Source organism: Rhineura floridana, chromosome 9, assembly GCF_030035675.1.
Source record: "Rhineura floridana isolate rRhiFlo1 chromosome 9, rRhiFlo1.hap2, whole genome shotgun sequence".
Lineage (NCBI taxonomy): Eukaryota > Metazoa > Chordata > Lepidosauria > Squamata > Rhineuridae > Rhineura > Rhineura floridana.
The window spans coordinates 111,611,059-111,631,567 of NC_084488.1; the positions used below are offsets into that span (position 1 = coordinate 111,611,059).

Sequence of the window (20,509 nt, forward strand, 5' to 3'; positions counted from 1 at the left end):
AATGTCAGGTAAACTAAAAACCCAAAGATTAATATGCCCAGAGAGCTAAAATTAACAATTAAGCAAGAAAGAACAATCAAGCAGGCTGGTTTTTAGGATGTGTAAACCATTTAGAGATTTCTTTGAAATAGGAAGTGATATATAAATTACCTAAATGAATAAATCCCTATCTAAAAAGCGGGAAACTTTACAGTGCAGTAGAAGTGTGTCAGAGAGGAAGCAAAGTGGACCATCCTAGGCAGAGAGTTCCAGAGCCTGGGTGCAGCCACAGAAAAGGCCCTCATTCTAAGAAGACACCCATCAGATGTTGGCAGAATAAAAATTAGGCTGTTTGCCTAATTTCGTTGAACCACTCCTCACTACCTATAACTGTAATATCATCAGAGAGTATTATCAAGAGTGTGATCATGGGTTTGTCTCTGAGTTGGCCCCTCAGCTGTGAATGGATTATGACCAGAGATTGTTAGAAGATAACAAATGTCAGCTGGTTCTCACTGATGCATACATTTTATGAAACGCATCACTAATACTCTGTTAACATAATACATATACTCTATGTATTATTTTCCTGCATAAATTACCTCAAGCACTATCATAACACAGCAGATAAATTAAAATTACTGTAACTAGCATGAGGGGTGTGTGTGTGTGTGTGTGTGTGTGCATGTGACATAAGACTCAGGGTCTAGGTGGGGGGGGCATTAAACAGGAAACTAAGGAAGAAGTACCACCATGTAGCCAAGATCTCCTCTTCGGCTGTTGCTTGCTTGCCAGTTACATTCACTCACCTTCTCCCCTTTCAGGAAAGTGACACGAGACTCCTCAGTGTCTCTCCTTTCCTCAAAGTCCTCCATGACTTTTGCTGTCTGACTCTGTGTGTAACACCTGACAGATGACTCATAGCTTAAGTCTCCGGTACGGATGATAGGGATGTGCAGGATCCCATCCTTCTCTTTCACAGGATACAATTCTTTACTAAATTTCATGTTTGGTACTGCAGAGGGAAGAAAAGGAGGAAGATTTAATATAACCTCCACGGGCCTACGGTATGCTGAAAGACGACAACATAATTGGAAATATCTGCTTCATCAACAGGACAAACTCTGGCCAGAAAGCCAATGCAGCCCGCTGGAGAGAATGTTTGCCTTGGAGGACACAAGTTCACATGTCCACTAGGCTGCAGCTACGCCAATAAGGTGCAACACAACTGGGAGTAGGCCTGAAGTCTGGTATGTAAGCGGGTGTGATTCTTCCTTGGCCCCGGTTTCAGGATTGAAATGACTGTGTGTGTGTTATGTGCCTTCAGGTCGATTACAACTTATGGCAACCCAATGAATCAGTGACCTCCAATAGCATCTGTTGTAAACCTCCCTGTTCAAATCTTGTAAGTTCAGGTCTGTGGCTTCCTGTATGGAATCAATCCATCTCTCAGCATAAGGCAGCTATCCCATGTTCCTATGTGCGCATTGCATAGCCTGGCTGAGAGCTGTAGTCCAAAACTTCTGGAGGGCATTAGGATGGGGAAGGCTGCTCTACTGCATAATGGACTGTATAGGTTCCACTGCAGTTTGCTGCAGATGCCGTAGTTTTCACGCATGCAGCCTGGCAGTTCAGAGAAGAACAGCCAAAACCCACTGAAAACCCGCAAAGATTCTAGCAGTTTCCCAATCTTCATCTTCGATTGTACTTGTTAGGAAGAACTCCAGATTTCATCCTGACTCCCAGCAGCATCCCTATCCTCCTTGGCCCGCTTTTAGCTCCTACCCACCTTGGCTTGGTGTTTGACCTTTGCTACAGGCTAGTTCCCTGAATCATGACTCCCAGACCTAGCCTATAAAATGCTAGTAATCTTTTCCATTCTCTATGTATGGATGTGAAAGTTGGACGCTTAAAAATGCGGGTAAGAGAAAAATCAACTCATTTGAAATGTGGTGTTGGAGGAGAGCTTTGCGCATACCATGGACCCCAAAAAAGACAAATAATTGGGTGTTAGAACAAATTAAACCAGAACTATTGCTAGAAGCTAAAATGATGAAACTGAGGTTATCATACTTTGGACACATCATGAGAAGACAAGATTCACTAGAAAAGACCATAATGCTGGGAAAAACAGAAGGGAGTAGAAAAAGAGGAAGGCCAAACAAGAGATGGATTGATTCCATAAAGGAAGCCACAGACCTGAACTTACAAGATCATAACAGGGTGGTTTATAACAGATGCTCTTGGAGGTCGCTGATTCATAGGGTCCCCATAAATCGTAGTCGACTTGGAGGCACATAACAACAACAACAAAGCAATGGCACAAAGACATCTGTGTATTTTCAAGTGCTGAAAATAGCAAAAACCCTAGCTAAGTATGACAGTGCAGAGGAGACCAGATGGGATCCAGTGGGCCAGGCAGATCCTTCAGGGTAATCCACCACTAATGATCAAGGTAAATAGAATTAATGGGGAAACTATATTGTGGTGGTGGAAGAGATTCAAGTTTTAAGCAAAAAATCTAGCTTGCTGATATAGTCAGAGACATAATGTCCAGAGCTGCATATGGGTTTGTAGGACTCCTCAACAAATGCCTAATACTACTAATTAGAACTCAAGAAATCCCTGAGAGAACTTATGAACATGAAAAGATTATTTTACTTCCTGACCGACAACATGGGAAAGACATCTTCTTCCCTGGGTTCTGGTGCCAAGGGCTTGGCAGCTAAAACACACTGAGAGGCCCTCCATGCGTTACTCGGTCTGATCATCAGTTTACCCAAATGTGAAATGGACATATGCAAGAAGAGGGAATCCACCATCAGCACCACTGTCATGAGGTGATGTGAGCATAGCTACTTCCTTTCTAAGCTTCTTTAAAAACCAACCTGTGACAGGATTATGCCTTTAGGGCCACTAGTAATACATTTAGGTTTGGACTTGGAAACCAAACTGGTATAGCATTTTTTTAGAAGCAGCAGACATAGGAATGCATGACTCCCATTTTAATTAGGGGAAAGGGGGGCTGCTGCCTTGAACAGGGGGCTCTGACTGTGGGGTCCAGGGTTTGCACTACCAGGGCAGGTTGCAGACAAGAGGGATCAGCTGAACTCATCAATACTATTCTGCAGTGCCACCTCTGTTCATGACTAGAGAGTGTACTACAGATTTCAGGCCCAGCAGGATGAGGCAATCTGAAAACCTAATAGCCAGCTGGGTCAGACCAATACCCTTTCTGGTCCATCATCCTGTTTCCCTCCATGGTCAACCATGTTGGAAGCATAAGTAGTGCAGTACCTAGTTGTAGAAAGTATAAGTAGCCCAGTAGTAGCAATAAGAAGACACCAGATAGACTGCCACAGCTTTGTTAAGGAGAAGCTTTACTTGAGACACACGAATAAAGTTCTCTGGATACACAGGATTATACACGAGCATAACAGCACCTTCAACGTACGACTCCTTCATCCCCCACACCTTTGCTGCAGCCACCCCCTTTCTTTTATGGGTATTTCCTTAATTGCTCTAAGGTCCTGCAGCTGTGAATCTGATGCAACCAGCTCCTTGTTAACCATTGCTGTTAACTCTTTGCTTCCCTGTATAACCTGCCATCTATAGGAATCACAATAAAATGCAAGTCATGATGACTGCTAACAAACCGGACACCTCTGGGAAGCCCATCATGAGCCCAATAGCCTTCTCCTATTCGTCTTCCCCAGCAACTGGTGTTCAGATGCATATTGTCTCTGAACCTGGAGAAAGCAAGCAGCCACCATAACTAATAGCTTCTGGCAGACTTATCCTCCATGCATTCGCCTAATCCTCTTTTAAAGCCACCTAAGCTACTGGCCATCACAACATCCTGTGATAGTGAATTCCATAAATTAACTATTCAGTGTTTCAGAACTTGGGCAACGTGTTGTTCAGCGCAAGTTGAGCTGCTACATGCTGCCTTAGAAATCTTGCCTGAACCTACGGAACCACCAGTCTGTCTCCCAGGAACAAACATTAACGGCAATTTTGATGCTCAGCATTGCTATGCTTGTTGGCTTCCTGCACATGGGCTGCATACAAAAAATAAAATAAATTCTGCAGGTGGTGTGCACCGACACACCATGGACAGGGAGCCAACATGCACACACCAATCTTCAAATGGCCATCAGTCCTTAGCTTGCCGGAAAACTGTTTTACTGAAGGCATCCAACCTACACTTAAAATACGGATTCATTGCTCCTCTTACCATCTTGGAAGGTGTCGTTAATAGCCACCATCGCTTGGAAAGGCTTGGCCAATTCAGCTCCTTGCGGCGAGCTCAAGTAGACAACGAACGTCTCTACCCCTTCGATTACCGGGTACTGTGCATCATCCAGAATGGTTAAAGTGCAGTACTAATGGAGATAAAAGAAATAAAGTGGCCTACTTCCTAAATATATAAAACCTACCAAACGTGCGGTGTGTATGTGTATGGGAAGGAGCTCTAATTGATGTGAGAGAAGTCAACGACTTTGGGCTCTTCTAGATTCATAAACAACTGCTGCTTTCATCCTCATATACTTGCTTATCTCAGATGAACGAAGGAACAGCCAAAAACATTTATATCTTTAGATGCACTGGAGCAGAGGAATGTTCTGGGCAAGTGTTTCCCAAACTTTTGATGGGGCACAGTTTGTTTTCTTGAATACATAAGAGGAACAGTGTTGAGCCAGAAGTTCTCAGCTGAGGACTTTCAGCAAGAATTTGGGGGCTCGTGGGAGGTCGACCAAGGGCTCGAATACATTAATTTTTGATAGGAGAGGGAACTCACCTTTGCTGTCTGGAGCACTTTCCAGCAGATGCTGGCTGTTGGGACACCATTTCCCCTCCCCCACCCAAAAGTGATGCTACATGAAGACATGACATTGCTTCTTCAGGAGCTTCTGGGAGACAAGAATGGCAGTCCCTGGGGGTGGGAGTTCTGAGTGGCAGTGGTGAGTTTTGCATTCCCACCCTGTGGGTTTAGGCTCCCTGACGCCACAAATGTGTCTAGTTTGGTAGTACACTTTCTAGGTACAAATAGGAATGGGGAGAAATTTGGTTTGGTTCACACCTCCCAAAACAATATACAAAATGAAAATGCAGCTATCCTTCAAAATTCACACTGCTCTGAATTTTTTGCAATGTATTTCTCCAACCCAAAAATGTGTACAAAAATGTATATATTAGGGGAATATGTGAATAAAAATGCATATATCAGTGAAGGCATTATATGAGGGGAAACTGCTTGCAAAAATGTGTATATTAGGGAAAGCTGCATATGTTAGGAGAAATGCTCACTAAAATGCTGGCAAAATTTTCTATTACTTTTTTCCAATGCAAACTGATGAAGAAATGTGGTGAACTGAATTCAAGACTGGGAAAAAAATGAGAAACTGAGTAAAACAGATAGATTTGTCCATCCCTAGATACCAAATTTTCTGATGTAACATCTAGTTTGGCTCTCAGTTTAACCTGCACCATCCTTGCAAAGACTAGACAAGTAACAGAGCAATCCAAATGTTGGGAAGTCAGTGGGGGGGGGGCAGTAGAGGACCCTGTGGAAAGCTCAGTGGGATCTGTGATGCCCCTGTAAATGCAATTCCTGTAAATATGGTAAGTGCTGGTTTATCAGAGTATATGTGGTAAGTAGACTGAGTGAGAGGGGGGAGTACATGGGTTGGAATGTTGATGAGTGTTGTATGATGACTGGCTGAGTGTTTGAGTCTCTGAAGGTATAAATGAGAGGATGACAGTTCGTTTGGTTGGTGTTGGTTGGTTCTGTGGGTTAGTTTTGGATAGAGTGGACTGGATTAGGCGGGTAGTGAGGCAGGTTATTGATGACTAAGAAACATAAAGAGTAATGCATCTTATGAAACCACACACTTGTTGACTATACCTTTAAGTAATCTTGTTATTCCCTGTGTATATAAATAAATATTTCTTGGTTTACCTAATGCCTGATCCTTGGCTGGGTTTACACAGACCAGAAGGGTGGGCAGGGCATATACCAAAGTTGGGAAACAGTATCAATGGTGGCAGCGGTGAAGAGATAGTGTAACATCAGCAGGTATCCAAAACAACCCAGGGTTGTAATCTTTATAGGCACAAAGATACGGGGGGTTGTGGCCTGTAAGTGCACCTAGACACAGCGTAGCAATAGACCAGGAGGAGACGAAGGCACAGTCTCAAAGCTATACTGTTTACAGAGGTGGTGGTGCCTAGCAGTAGGATCTTGAGAGATCTGTGCTAGGGCCGGTGAGAGAACTGTTAAGAGACCAGGACCCTGAGGTGGGACCGTGACAGGGTGGTGAACACAGGAGGGGTCCTGACAGGATCCTCCTCCCGCTTGGGAGCCGCCGGCCCATCTGAATGCCAGGATCCATCAGGAGCCATGTGCATGAACTGGCAGGGAAGCACTGGCTCTTACAAACAGGCCTCCTAGGACGTAAGTGCTTCCTGTAGGCCATAAAGGAGAATAATTAAAATCATTTTACTGTGCCAGCCTTTTGGCCAGTGCAGTTTGGAGTGGGACTGGGACCCAAGGGAGGGCTCTGAACACGAGGAGGATCTCACGTAAGTCCCCCCCCCACAGCTTCTTCCCTGCTCCATTTTCGGGGCTTCTGCTGGGCTGGCCATCCCCAGCAGACTCCCAGCAGCAGTGGCTGCTGTTGGAGATCCATGGCATCCAACTCACCCCAGCCTGTCGGAAAGATGAGTTGGATTGCGCCCTAAGACATATAAAATACATATTAAGCATGGCACAGATACATTTGAATGTTCCTTATATGATAAGGTGTTCAGTTTGGTCCCAAGTAACAACCACTTCGTAAAAACAAAAAAATGTGGCAATACCTCCTCGGTTCTTCCTGGGCGAAACTCTACTTTCTTGGAACTGGGAATGTAATCAACCCCTGGCATGGCAGATGGTGGATCTGATGTCCGAGTGGCACACCACACAGAGGTAGGAGTTGAGAGGTCAGGACCATGCCTAGTAACTGGGATTTCAATAATACCTGCAAGAAAGGGAGACAAGGAAGGAAGGCCAAAATAAAATGCTGTTAAGTGTACAGTATAATGGGAAAAGGTCACTGCTGCTAATATCCTCAAAGCAACCTTCGCCAACCAGGTGCCCTCCAGATGTTTTGGACTACAATTCCCATCAGCCTCAGCCAGCACAGCTGTGCTGTCCTAAAGAAACATAGGAAAAGATTTTCTAAAATCTATGTTTGAATCAACATGAAGGGAAGCCATTATCAGACAGATTATTATTGACTATCTAAATAGCTCTTTAGCAAAATAATGTAAGACACTAGTCTAAAAGCTAATAATGGCAGCAAATATTCCAACTGCCCCTAAATGGGGCACTCGAGCCACATTATCTATTGTGGAATTGCTGCATAAATCGTGGAAAATTACTGAAATGACGACCTTTACCGAGATGATCCAATTAGGGAAAGGGAGGAGAAAAACATTTATCACTTTTTTTGGAAAGATTGATATGTGCTGGACACAGATAAATATAACTTAGCTTAATGGAATTGTGTTTCAACAGCATCTTCTTCTTACACTGAGCAAAGCAGCGAAGAAACAGAGGATCTGAGGCCTGGTCTTCATATGCAGATGAGAGCGCCTTGAAGTGGGAGAATGGGCTGTACCACTTCAGACTGCAGGTGGGGAGGGGAATACCATTTTGTAAAAGGCAAAAACCTTTCTGCAAGAAGAAAGCTAGCGTGGTGGGGGGAGGGGAATGCTCTGGCTCATCCCTCTCCTTTCTTTACTAGCTTTGGGAGCGCCACAGCCCAGTGATAGAGCAACTGCTTTGTAAGCAGAAGCTCCCAAGTTCAATTTCCGGCAACTTCAGGTAGGGCCGGGACAGGCGCCCTCTCTAAATCCCTGGAGGGACGCTACCACTCGCTAGACGGATTGTTGGTCTGACTCAGTATAAGGCAGCTTCCAATTTCCCTAGGTTCTACTTTTTACATTGAATGTAACAGAGTATCTAAATATTTGAGCCCCCATCTGTAGCCTGAAGTGATGCAGTCCATGTTATTACCTTAATATTATGTTCATTAATTCCCACCCATTTCTGCTGCACGTGCAGGTGAACTTGGGGGGGAAGAGAGTGAGGAATTGAGGAAGTGAAGAAAGTGAGAGCAAGTGAGGAAAGGCATGGGTCTGAAGATCCATAAAAAGATCTGTCAATTTCAGACAGATTCTGTCATTTTCTCATTTTTTCCAATCTTAACTTCAGTTTGCAGCAACTTGCATTTTTTTTTTATCCTCATGAATTTCTTCAGCATTTTAGTGAGAATTTCTCCAGGTAAACACATTTTTTACATATTTTTTCAAGCAGTTTCTCCTAACAATGTATTTGCATGTTATTTTCACTAATATATTCATTTTTATGCACATTTTCTTCTAATATATGTGTTTTCGTAAACATTGTTTGGTTGGAGAACTGCGTTACAAAATTCAAATAATTCCGAATGTTGAAGGATGGCTGTGTTTTGGTAAGCATGAATTTGATAAATTCGGCTTTAAATGTGAATTAAATCAAATTTCTCCCCATCCCTAATAAAATATAATGCCAGAGACTGCCATCCTTCATGTTAACAGACAGCGGGGAGGATAGAGGCTGGTGGGACCTTCCATTCTAACCAGAGAGGGTGTGGGAAGCTTGATCCAGCAAGTGGGCTAGACAATGAACTCCTTCACCCCACTGTGGGCCACTGTGATAAGTGGGTGAGGGCACCCACCTGTCAATCACCTGATTTCACCATCACAGCAGTTGATAAAACTTTGAGGGAAAGAATTGGGTGCACTGATTCTTCCTTTCTCCCTTGACAGGAAGCTGCACCTGCAAAGGAACTTTTTTTCTTTGCAGCCCAGTTGAATTCAAACATTTGCTTTGTATGCAGAATGGTCCCTTGGACCCACCTGAAGGGTGATTTTCACAGGTACGCCTGCCATCAGATTGGGTAGTACTGCCATCTAGCGTCCGAAGGCAAGAATGCACTAGAGTTAAAACCTGGGGCTCGAGCCCCTCCCACTCCAGTCTTCATGATGACGAGTCCGAAGTGGTAATCTGAAAGTAACCAAAGGGCAAAAGCCCCAGCAGCAAAGAAAATATACATAGCAAATATCATAGAACTTGCAACATAAGAACAGGTTTTAAGTAAAGAAAATCAGACAGAGCACGAAGCACATAGATTGAACTATATACGAAATACTGAACCAATTTCCCCAGAAATCCCCCACAAGGGAGGGACGTGATGGCAGGCGTACCTGTGAAAATCACCCTTCAGGTGGGTCCAAGGGACCATTTTCCACAGGTAGCCTGCCATCAGATTGGGATGTACCAACGTAGCCCCCTAATAGGGAGGGATTCCTAGGAAGTTACAAATCAGAAATAACGTGTTGCAGGACACGTCTCCCGAAAGAGGCGTCAGCTGAAGCATAGCGATCAATCTTATAATGCTTCACAAAGGAGTTAGGGGTAGCCCATACCGCCGCTCTGCATATGTCTGTAAGAGGAGCATTAGTTAGGAAAGCCGCCGTAGTGGCAGCAGACCTGGTCGAATGGGCCGTGATGTTAGACGGCACTGGCAAATTAAGTGACTGATATGCAATAGAAATACAGGCTCGAAGCCAACAGGACAAAGTGGATTTGGACACCTTTTTTCCCAAAGATCTCGGATGAAAGGATACAAATAATGCGTCTGTCTGTCTAATATCCTGGGTGCGAGAGAGGTAAACTTTGAGCGCTCTCCTAACATCCAGCGAATGCCAGGCCTTTTCGAGGGGATGGACCGGCTTTGGACAAAAGGATGGAAGTACAATGTCCTGGCTACTGTGGAACACTGAGTTGAGCTTAGGACAGAACGATGGATCCAGCCTCAGGACTACAGAGTCCTTATGGAATACGCAGAGATGACGGGCCGATGACAGGGCCTGTAACTCCGAAATCCGCCTCGCTGAAGTGATAGCCACGAGGAAAAGGACTTTAAAAGACAAGAGTCTTAGAGGCACCGAGGCAAGAGGCTCAAATGGAGGTCGCTGTAATGCCTGCAAACCTTGGAGAGGTTCCAGGATGGAAAGTGGTGACGTACCGCTGGAGAGAGGTGGGGAGCTCCTCTTAAGAAGCGTTTGATGAGCGGGTGAGTGCCTAGGGGTGCTGCCGATGAAGAAACAGACAGAATTGAGGAGATGGTGGAGGCCTGTCTACGCAGGGTGTTCGGTCTGAGTCCCAATGTCATGCCTCTGTGTAGGAACTGTAGAACGTGCTGTACAGTGGCTTGGGGTGCTGAAAAACCTTTAGAAGTGCACCAGCTGGAAAAAGTACACCAAGTACTCTGATAGATTCGAGTAGTTGACGGACGCCGAGATGCTAAAATAGTGTTTATGACCCCTTGAGACAGACCAGCAGAGATCAACTGTGTCCGCTCAAAAGCCAGGCTGTCAGTCTCAGCCAGTTCGGGTCCGGATGCCAAACTGGTCCTTGGGAGAGAAGATCCGGCCTGATTGGAAGAGTCCAGGGAGCCGCCATTGACATCGAGAGGAGGTCCGAAAACCAGGGTCTGCGAGGCCAGTAGGGTGCTATGAGTAAAATCCGTGTCCGTTCGAGTCGGAGTTTTGTCAATGTCCTGCCTAGGAGTGATATAGGCGGGAAGGCATACAGGAGCCCGTGTGGCCATGGTGTCGTCAGCGCATCCACTGCTTCCGCCGTTGTCTCTAGGTACCTTGAGAAGTAACGAGGCAGTTGGCAGTTTTGGCTGGAGGCGAAGAGATCCAGCGAGAGGGGGCCGAACCGCCGCTGGACAAGGGAGAACACAGCCGGATGAAGTTTCCATTCTCCCGGATGGATCATTTGCCTGCTGAGCCAGTCGGCCGTAACGTTTAGCGTGCCGCTGAGGTGTTCTGCTCGTAATGACAGGAGGTGGGACTCGGCCCAGTCGAAGAGTCGTGTCGCTTCCTCCTGTAGAGCCCTGGACCTTGTGCCTCCTTGTCTGTTGATGTGAGATTTCACGCAAACATTGTCCGTGCGAATTAGGACATGTTGTAGAGCGAATAGTGGCTGGAAGTGTCTTAGAGCGAGATGAGCAGCCCTGAGCTCCAGCCAGTTGATGTTGTAACTTAGTTCCTGGGTTGACCACACGCCTTGGACAAAGGTGGAGTTGCTATGGGCTCCCCAGCCGGACAGACTGGCATCCGTGGTGATTAGGACTCTGGTTGGGTCCCGGAACGGTGTCCCCTTGGTAAGGGAAGTTGTGGATACCCACCAGCGGAATGATTGCGTCAGAGATTGGCCCAGAGGAATTATGCGATGGTTGGACTTGGAGATGTCCGCTTGAAAGGGTAGGAGAGCCCATTGTAAAGGTCTGGAATGATGTCGGGCCCACGGAACGATGTGGATGGTGGAGATCATTGCCCCGAGAAACTGGGCCACAAACATGACATCTGCTGTGGGGCGATGTAGAAGTAAGTTTGCCATGGCTGTGATGGAAGCAATACGGTCTGGGGACAGAAAGGACATGGCTAGGGATGTGTCCAGTATTGCCCCTAAGTGCTGGAGGCGCTGAGTTGGTTGTAGATGACTCTTTTCGGCATTGTTCAGCCAGCCGTGAGAGTGTAGTGCCTCTAGGGTGAACTGGATCTGCCTGTTGGCCAAGTCCCAGGAGCCTGCTCGGAGGAGGAGGTCGTCGAGATAAGCATAAATATGGACCCCCTGGAGGCGGAGATACACCAGCATGGTGGCCATCACTTTGGTGAAGACTCGGGGGGCCGAGGAGAGGCCGAATGGAAGGGCCCGGTATTGAAAATGGAGGCGGCCTAGTGCAAATCTCAGGAACCGTCTGTGACCCGGGCAAATTGGGATGTGTAAGTAAGCGTCCTTCAGGTCAATGGATGCGATAAAGTCCCCTTGTTGTAGAGCCTCTACAATAGACGCCAGAGATTCCATCTTGAAGTGGCGGTATTTGACGACGCGGTTGAGGCCCTTGAGGTCTAAGACCGCCCTCCATGAGGAGACTCGCTTGGGAACCGTAAAGAGGATGGAGTACACGCCTTGTAGCCGTTCGGATGGGGGAACAGGCTCTATAGCGGCTATCTCTAGTAGATGTCCTAGTGCGTCCTGCATGATCTTTTTGCATGCCCTGGAGACGGGGGAGATGCAAAATTTGTCCGGTGGTGTCCGCCAAAATTCTATATTGTAGCCCTGGGTGAAGAGAAGTCTGACCCAGGAGATGTTTGTCAAGTTTAGCCAGATGCTGGAGAAGAAGGAGAGTCTGCCTCCAATGGGGATGGAGTCAGAACTGCCTGCGTTGACGGTTTCCTCTGCCATATGCCTGCCTGCTCTGGTATTGGCCCCTGTATTGTGATCGTTGTCTGGACCAGGGTGCCTTGAAGGGACAGAAATTTGTAGGCCTGGTGTCCCGTCCTCGTCCACCGGGTCGTCCTCTCCGAAAGGGCTGGAAGGAACGGTAAGGGGTAAACCGTTGTCCGGGTCTGCGGTCGTCTCTTTTGGCCGTAGCTAGTGCAGGTTTACGATTGTCCTTGGGGTCGACAAGGACTGCTTTGAGAGCGTCCTCGCCGAAGAGCATATTTCCCGAGTATGGAGCTAAGGATAAGTTGGTTCTGGCAGTCGAGTCGGCACCCCAATGTTGGAGCCATAGAGTACGACGAGCTACAATTTCGGCTGCAACGGCGCGTGCACCGTGATGGGAAGCGTCTAATGTGGCGTCGGCCACAAAGGCAGCAGCCTTGTGTATCTTGAGGATACCTTTCCTTAGTTTGGCAGGATCCGGGTTGGGTTCGTCAAGGATATCCTCTAACCACATCATGGAAGCCTGTGAGAAGATAGAGGCAGTAGAAGAGGCCCGGATGGAATGAGCGGAGGCCTCATGGATCTTACGGAAGACAAAGTCAAGCCTCCTCTCATAGGGGTCCTTGAACAGTGATTCGCCTTCCTTTGGAAGGAGAGAACGGGATACAAGATTGGAAATAGGTTGGTCCACCCCCGGGACGTTCAGAAAGGACATGGATTCCGGGTCCAGGGTATAGAGCTTGTTGGCTAAGGAGGAGGAACGACGTGGATGAAGGGGACGGGCCCATTCTTCTCTGGTCAGTTTTTTAATGGGGTCTGGCACGGGAATGAAGTGCTGCACTGATCTGGGGGACTTGAGAACTCTGGCACCCTTGACAGGAGGGACAACCGGTTGAATAAGTTCTGGTTGAATGCCAAGAGTGTCCAAGACTCTACGTGACAGACGAGAGAAATCCGCCGGGTCAAACAGGCGATAGGAGATCTCTTCCTCCTGGTCAGATTCCCCACTCCATTCATCCAGGTCAGTCTGAAAAACGTTCATGTAGTCATCAGACTGAGATTGTTCTACGTCCAATCTACCCCTGACCACCTCATATGGGTTAGGAGAGGGTAGTGGAGCATCAGTATTGTCACCGGGTTGTCTCGCAGAGCTGGGCTGTCGTGAGGTTCCGGGCTGAGAAGACAAATGTAGAGTAGGCTGGGGATGAGATAGGCACCCCAGCAGCTCTCGTAGTTGTTGCAGGAAGTCAGGGGTCAACTGTATCCCTGGGGGAGTGGAAGAAGGTAGTGCCTGTTCCTGAAGAGGAATTTGAGGCTGCCCATGCGGAGTTTGAGGAGCTTGACAGGGGAATCCTTCAAACTCTTCCTCTGAAGACTCAGAAGGAGACTGGAAAAGTGCAGGAACGGCTGCATGGCGAGGTTTCTCTGGGAGTGATGATACGTAGCGTGCTCTCTTGGGCGCTCCGTGACCACACAGGTGTTTAGTCTTTGCTTTTGCCTTGGCGTGTTTATGTTTAGCTGGCTGGCGTGGGGATGGACGGCCTGCTTCAGGGGATATTGTCACCTCAGGGTTCAAATCCGCCATGACAATCTCTGAATGACGCCCACAATGGGGAAGGAGCGGTAACAGAGCCAAGGTAGAAATAGTATAGGACAGACTAGAAACAGTATGACAGGAGTGAGTACGCCCAGAACGAGAAAGGTAACAACTCGGGTAAGGTTGGCGCCAAGCTAAGTACACACACACAATGGGGAAGGTGCGAGACCGCTAGTTACACTGCCAACTTGGCCTTGAGCTAAGTACACGCACACAATGGGGAAGGTGCGAGACCGCTAGTGACACTGCCAGAGAGGTAAGCTTTATTTAAAAATCGCAGTGTGGCCAAGGTTAGATACACGCACTCAATGGGGAAGGTGCGGTACCACCAAGGTGCACAGACTAGTCAATTGGATGTGCACCTACAAATATACACACACACAATGGGGAAGGTGTGGTATAACAGGGCTACTGGATGTGCACCTACAAATATACACACACACAATGGGGAAGGTGTGGTATAACAGGGCTACTGGAGGTGTACCTACGAATATACACACACACACTGGGGAAGGTGTGGTATAACAGGGCTACTGGAGGTGTACCTACGAATATACGCACACACAATGGGGCAAGTGTGGTATAACAGGGCTACTGGAGGTGCACCTACAAATATACACACACACACTGGGGAAGGTGTGGTATAACAGGGCTACTGGAGGTGTACCTACGAATATACGCACACACAATGGGGCAAGTGTGGTATAACAGGGCCACTGGAGGTGCACCTACAAATATACACACACACGAAGAGGAAGGTGTGGTATAACAGGGCTACCTGATGTATCTGAAGGGAATACTGATTAAGTGAATATAAATTTGATAACCGGAGACTACACAAGTCCCACAACAGGGCTACTTGCTGTGTCTGAGGGGAATACTGAATAGGTGAGTATATGTTTGTTAACAGGAGAGCACACTGCTAAAAAACAGGCGAGAGGGGCGATATCAGTAAGCGTAATTGAGCCCAAGCCGGGTTGAATGAACAGCAGGGCTGAGGGGCTTCTGTAAAAAAATAGAAGAAATTGCAATGGCGGCCGCCGAGGGAGCCGCAGCCGCAAGCTTCCCTAAGGACAGAAATAAATAACAATGGCGGCCGCAATATAGGGGTTGGCGGGAAAAACGGGAGCGCTGCAAGAGGCTTCAGAACGGGCGGGGTGTCTACGAGGGAGCCGCAGCCGCAAGCTTCCCTATGTAGAGGCTAAAATATAGACTGAAATAAGGAGGGGGAAGACCGCAGCCGCGGAGCCCCCGCTAAACGAAAAAACAGCAACCGCTGCTGTTGGAGCCTAACAGCCGCGGAGCCCCCGCAAACACGAGCGAGCAGCAGCCGCTGCTGGAGGAGGCTGAGAAGGCTGAGTAATAAACGGCAAAAAGGGGGAGGGGGGGACCGCAGCCGCGGAGCCCCTGCTAAATGGGAAAGAGCAGCAGCCGCTGCTGGAGGAAGTTCTGAAAGCTGAGTAACAAACGGCAAAGAAAAAAGGGGGGGGGAGGATCGCAGCCGCGGAGTCCCCGCTAAATGTAAAAGCAGCAGCCGCTGCTGGTGAATCCTCAGGGAAGAGCCCCGAAGAAATCAAGAGGTAAAAAGCTAAGAAGAGTAACAGAATGGAAATAAGACTTAGCTACGCTCTGTCTAAATTCAGATCTGCCTCGGACGGAGGCAAGAATGAAGACTGGAGTGGGAGGGGCTCGAGCCCCAGGTTTTAACTCTAGTGCATTCTTGCCTTCGGACGCTAGATGGCAGTACTACCCAATCTGATGGCAGGCTACCTGTGGAAAAGGTACCTGGTTCAATCCCCAGCATCTTTAAGTAGACCCCTGCCTGAAGCCTTGGAGAGCCACTGCCAGTCAGAGTAGACAATACTGAGCTAAATAGACCAATGATCACTATAAGGCAGCTTCCTATGTCCTAATTTGCTGGCCCTTCTTGCAGAAGCAATAGCTGCTAGGAAAGTAGCCTAAAAGGATAAAAGGCAATGGTCGCAATGGAAGCTTGAACACACAACTCCACTCATTAAGTGGGCATCTTACAAGCCAGCCAGATGCTTGGTAGTGGGTCATTTGCTAGCTTCTTTAATTTAACTATGATCGTATGAACTCTGCAGAGATGCCTTAAAAAGAATCTTGAGTCCCATAATGGAAGAGCAGAGCAAGGGTAAAACAGTTCTAATATCTTACCTGCATCCTCACTGACCGTAAAAGTTGCCGTTCCAAGGGACACTGTGGAGGCATCGTTGGGCCCGCTGATCATCACCTTAGCTGAAGCTATGCTCCCTATGCGCGCATTCTCTGATGCATCTGCAAGCGCAATTTCAAATTCTTCCTCTTCCTCGTACTCACTGTCGTCGATCAGCTTCACGTCACAGGTTGTCATGGTGATGCCAGGTCCCAGCACAACACGGTTCTCATTGGACATTCCCCTGGTTTTAAAGTCTGAACCAGACTCCAGGGCATATATGCTGCTGCCTTTGGCACTTTTGGGGACTGTGTAGCAAACTGCAGATACAATGCTGCTAGAGTCTCCTGTAATGTAATGCACAGCAAATTATACAAAAATTATTTTCTCGGATTACAAATACACCAGTTGAGCAAATCCTCCTATTGCTAAAATTTATACTTTCATCCTACTTTATACAGAGTCAGACCATTGGCATGTGGAGTGTAGACTTAGTTTTGCTTGAAATTTTGTGAATAAATTGTTTGAAATGATATCTTATATTTTATTTTGTATTGTTGTCTGCTTGTTGTTATTTAGTTTGGGCTGATAGATGATTTTGATGTGAATCTGGATTCTGTCTTAGGATTTTTACTGCTAGGCTTTAGTATGAAATATTGGTGGATTGTCCAGTCTTAGTGTAGTATAACTTTTATTGATTAGATTTTTCATGAGCCTACTGTAGTGATGATTCTACATTTATATTTTGCTTAAATTAACTGAATTGTTTATGAATGGGCTTGGAATGTTGTTGTTTATGTTTTAAAGGGTTTAATCTTCTTATTGTATTCTTTACTGAAGAAGAAGAATATAATTTTATTTCAGTCAACTGACCACAATACAGTATAAAAATATTAACATGAGACTGCTTGGTGACAGAGCTATGGCAGACATCAAAACAATACGATAAAATTAATTACAATTCACAGTCTTACAGGGTCTGGTCACAATGGCCAAGTTCAGAAATTTGGCCACTTGAACAGTAATTGCCTTGTCAGAGCCCTCTAGTAAAACAGGCAGAAGAGACTCAGGGGAGCGGCCTGGAAGGGACTGCATAACAGGGTATAAAAGATCTTTTCTGGCCCCTTCATAATACCTACAATTAAACAGAACATGTAAAACAGACTCCACTTCAGCATTATCACAGGGGCAGCATCTATTATTCCTTGGAGTTTTATCGTATCTACCCTCCAAGAGTTTAGAAGGTAGGGCGTTGAATCAGGCCAGAGAAAATGCCCTCCTGTACTTAGGTACAGATAGCCAACTTAGATAGAGCATCCCATCATTACAAGGGAAACCTGTTAGACCCAGTGATCGAGGGGAACAGGGGCCCGAAGCAGCTACAAGAAGCTCTTGGATGTCAATGTCCACTAGCCGCTGTTTAACAATCACCTTGGCCCTACCAAGTTCCGTAGAGAGTAAGTCAGAAGGAGAAAGGCCAGCTGAAACAACTTTATCCACCACCACCTTGGTCCAAGATGGCTTAAGAGGGTCTCTCATTACCTGAGACGTAAATGAGCTTTGAGTGAGCATAAGACAGCAGCGTAGCCAGAATTGAATGACATAGATCCAAGCTAAGCATTTTAAAGAGTTAAGGCCAGCCTCCAAATTAAGGGTAGCTCCAGAAACACATCTTGGGACACCAAAAATAGATCTAAGGAAGAAGGATTGAATTCCTTCAAGTGATCCTTTAAAGTAGGGATACCAAATTGGTGCCCCATAGAGTATCATCGGGGCTATTTTGGTTCTTAAAACACGTTCTGCTGGTGGCAAAAATTTCCCGCCCTTTGTGAAAAAGAAGCGGGTCATTGCACCCATGTTTTTCCCAGCTTTGGCCTTAACATATTTGCCATGGATTCTCCAGCTGACTGTTTCATGGAACCAGATACCCAGGTATTTGTAGGGATCAACCTGTTCGATTTTGTCGTTCCCCATGAACCAAGGGTACCTGACCTTTCTCCTGGAAAATACTATTACTTTAGATTTAGTATAGTTAACTGTACAATATTCTACAAAGCCACTGAGTAGTCTCTTAAAACCCAGCCGGGCTTGGGAAATTAGAACCGCATTGTCTGCGTAAAGCAGAGTGAGTACTTTTGTATACCCAATCTTTGGTGGATGGGATTGTATCGTTCACAGGACAGAAGGAAGATCAGCCAAGTATAGGTTAAATAGGGTGGGGGAGAGAACACACCCTTGTCTGACATATTCTTTACTGAAAGCTGCTTTGGACATGGGCTATGATAGAACAGAGACATATAAATTAATTGAATATGATGAATAGGTTCATCTTGCTACCAGTGTCTGACAGACAGAAACTCTTCATGATCTCAGCCAAAGGTCCATCCTGATGTGGCTGCCTGGATTCCTTTATCTGGAAGTACCAAGAAATGAAGTAGGAGCCCTGTCCATGCAAACCTCAGTAGAGCAGTTACATAATTCTAGGTCAGGGATGGGAAACCTGTAGCCCTCCAGATGTTGTTGGACTCCAACTCCCACCTACCTAGCCATCATAGCCAGGGATAATGGGAGATGAAATCCAAAAACATCTGGAGGTCCACGGGTTCTTCACCCCTGGCTAACGGGAAACAAAACAGCTCCTAAATCTGTCCACTTCTGTAGTGCCACTTACGTAGTCTGGGCTGTCAAATTGCTAACATCTGGAGGACCACAGGTTCCCCATCCCCTGCTTTAAGTTCTAATGCAACAAACCTTTCCTTTCAACAGGGGCAGAGAGGATGCCGGCACTCTCACTGATGTGATAGACTTTCTTGTCAAACTGCAGCATAGGCTCATCTTCTGCATCACTGATGAAGACTCTGGCTTCAGTGATGTCCCCCAGCAAGGCATAGGCTGGCATGCTCAGCTCCACAGTGAAGCTCTCAGTGTTCTCAAAGACATTGTCATCGTTTATAATGACAGTGCAGGATTTAGTGTCCTCCCCTTCATCGAACTGCACCTGTGTGGAGTGGTGGTGACAGTAAAATTATGCATTGACGACATGCACAGATATAAAGACGCTTTTGGAGCCAGGGTGCCCCAGACCTTAACTAGGAGGCAGGAGTGTTGCTTTATGAGTTCCAGGGCAGTGAGGCATTATTAAGGAATAGTGATTATTGCCCCAGTGTTGCATCATCCCTTCAACTGTCCCATGTGCTGCTTTACTTGTGCCTTCCTTAATCATATCCTATGGTCTAGTTCCCCTCCCCATTGAGACACATCTCCCAGTCCCAGAGATAAAGCAAAACAATGAGATGTCAGGGATTCAAGGGCATAAACTGGGAATCATGTGGGCTGAGAAGGAAACTTAACTTACTGAGCTACCTGAGATTTTAAGGCACAGGTGGGAACAGGAGCATGGAGCATCAGTCTCTGTGGCTGACAGGCAGTAGGAAGCATCTGGGTCTGCCAAGTCCAGCATAAAACACCAGAAACTTGGACTTCTTCCCTTGTTTGAGCAACAGAGTGAACAGCATCTCCTCCCTGCCAGACTTCAAGCTCCAGCCCCAGCCTTCAGTCCAAACACCATCTTTGGAAAAAGTCCCCAACTCTGGCAACTGACTGCAGGAACCCAAAGTTGGAGACGCCCCACCACCACCTCTGTTTAGGTCTGGATTTGAGTACAGCTGGCCTGGCCCTGACACAGGACAAGGTCCCTCGCAATCAGAAATTTGGGATGCCCACCTTAAGTGACAACTCCTGACTCTATATTCTCTTGCACTTTTAACAGCTGTGTGTTAAGAAGAGGTTAAGCCCATGAAGCTTCTCTGGGCTTGTTGCTGCAGCCGTCCAATATTTCACCCTTACCCTAAGACAACGCAGGTCATTCTACTCTGGAATTTGCAGGGTATGGAATGTTTTTCCTGAACCCACCTGGCCCGCATACTCCACATAGTCCTGTTCTCCTGGCTGTGAACTTGAGCTGGAGGTTGCAGTTCCCTGCTCGGTACGGCACAGAACAATAGCATATTGTTTGAGGTTGCCCGTCCTTTTCACTGTGACACTGATGGAGCCTGCCTTTTCACTGACATTGTAGCTGGTAACGGAGAGAGACAGGGTTTTTTCACATCAGCAAGAAGGTGCAGTCCAGAGGCTGTGGACTGCACAGAAATCAGTGGGAACAAATCCCCCTTATTTGTGAATTCATGTGCCACATGTGCAAAAGTTGATTAGTACATTCAGACTTTGAGATGAGTTTAGAACAGTTAAATTAATTGCAGTGCATTTGCCTTCCTCTTGTTTAGTCAAGAATGTGTAATCTGCCTAAATTATGGTTAATTCAATGTAACTGAATTGTCTTAATTCAACTCCAGGGAAAAAAATTAAAAGAAATAAAAGTGCAATGACAAAATCCATCTCGGCCAAAACCTAGTAATACCAAACT

The 20,509-nt window shown here is 46.6% G+C and overlaps 1 protein-coding gene across 5 annotated transcripts in view; it reads right to left on the reverse strand.

Moving 5' to 3' along the window:
* The window catches only part of FRAS1 (Fraser extracellular matrix complex subunit 1), a 416,443-nt gene that overhangs the window by 34,925 nt on the left and 361,009 nt on the right, over window positions 1–20,509 (reverse strand). For all 5 annotated transcript variants that reach the window (XM_061583287.1, XM_061583284.1, XM_061583285.1 and 2 more), the window contains 6 exons: window positions 19,999–20,161; window positions 18,838–19,084; window positions 16,089–16,433; window positions 6,844–7,004; window positions 4,217–4,364; window positions 789–994 (listed from right to left, as the gene is read on the reverse strand). In XM_061583287.1, the coding sequence (XP_061439271.1) occupies window positions 789–994; window positions 4,217–4,364; window positions 6,844–7,004; window positions 16,089–16,433; window positions 18,838–19,084; window positions 19,999–20,161 (1,270 nt within the window). The remainder of the gene's footprint in view (window positions 1–788; window positions 995–4,216; window positions 4,365–6,843; window positions 7,005–16,088; window positions 16,434–18,837; window positions 19,085–19,998; window positions 20,162–20,509) is intronic.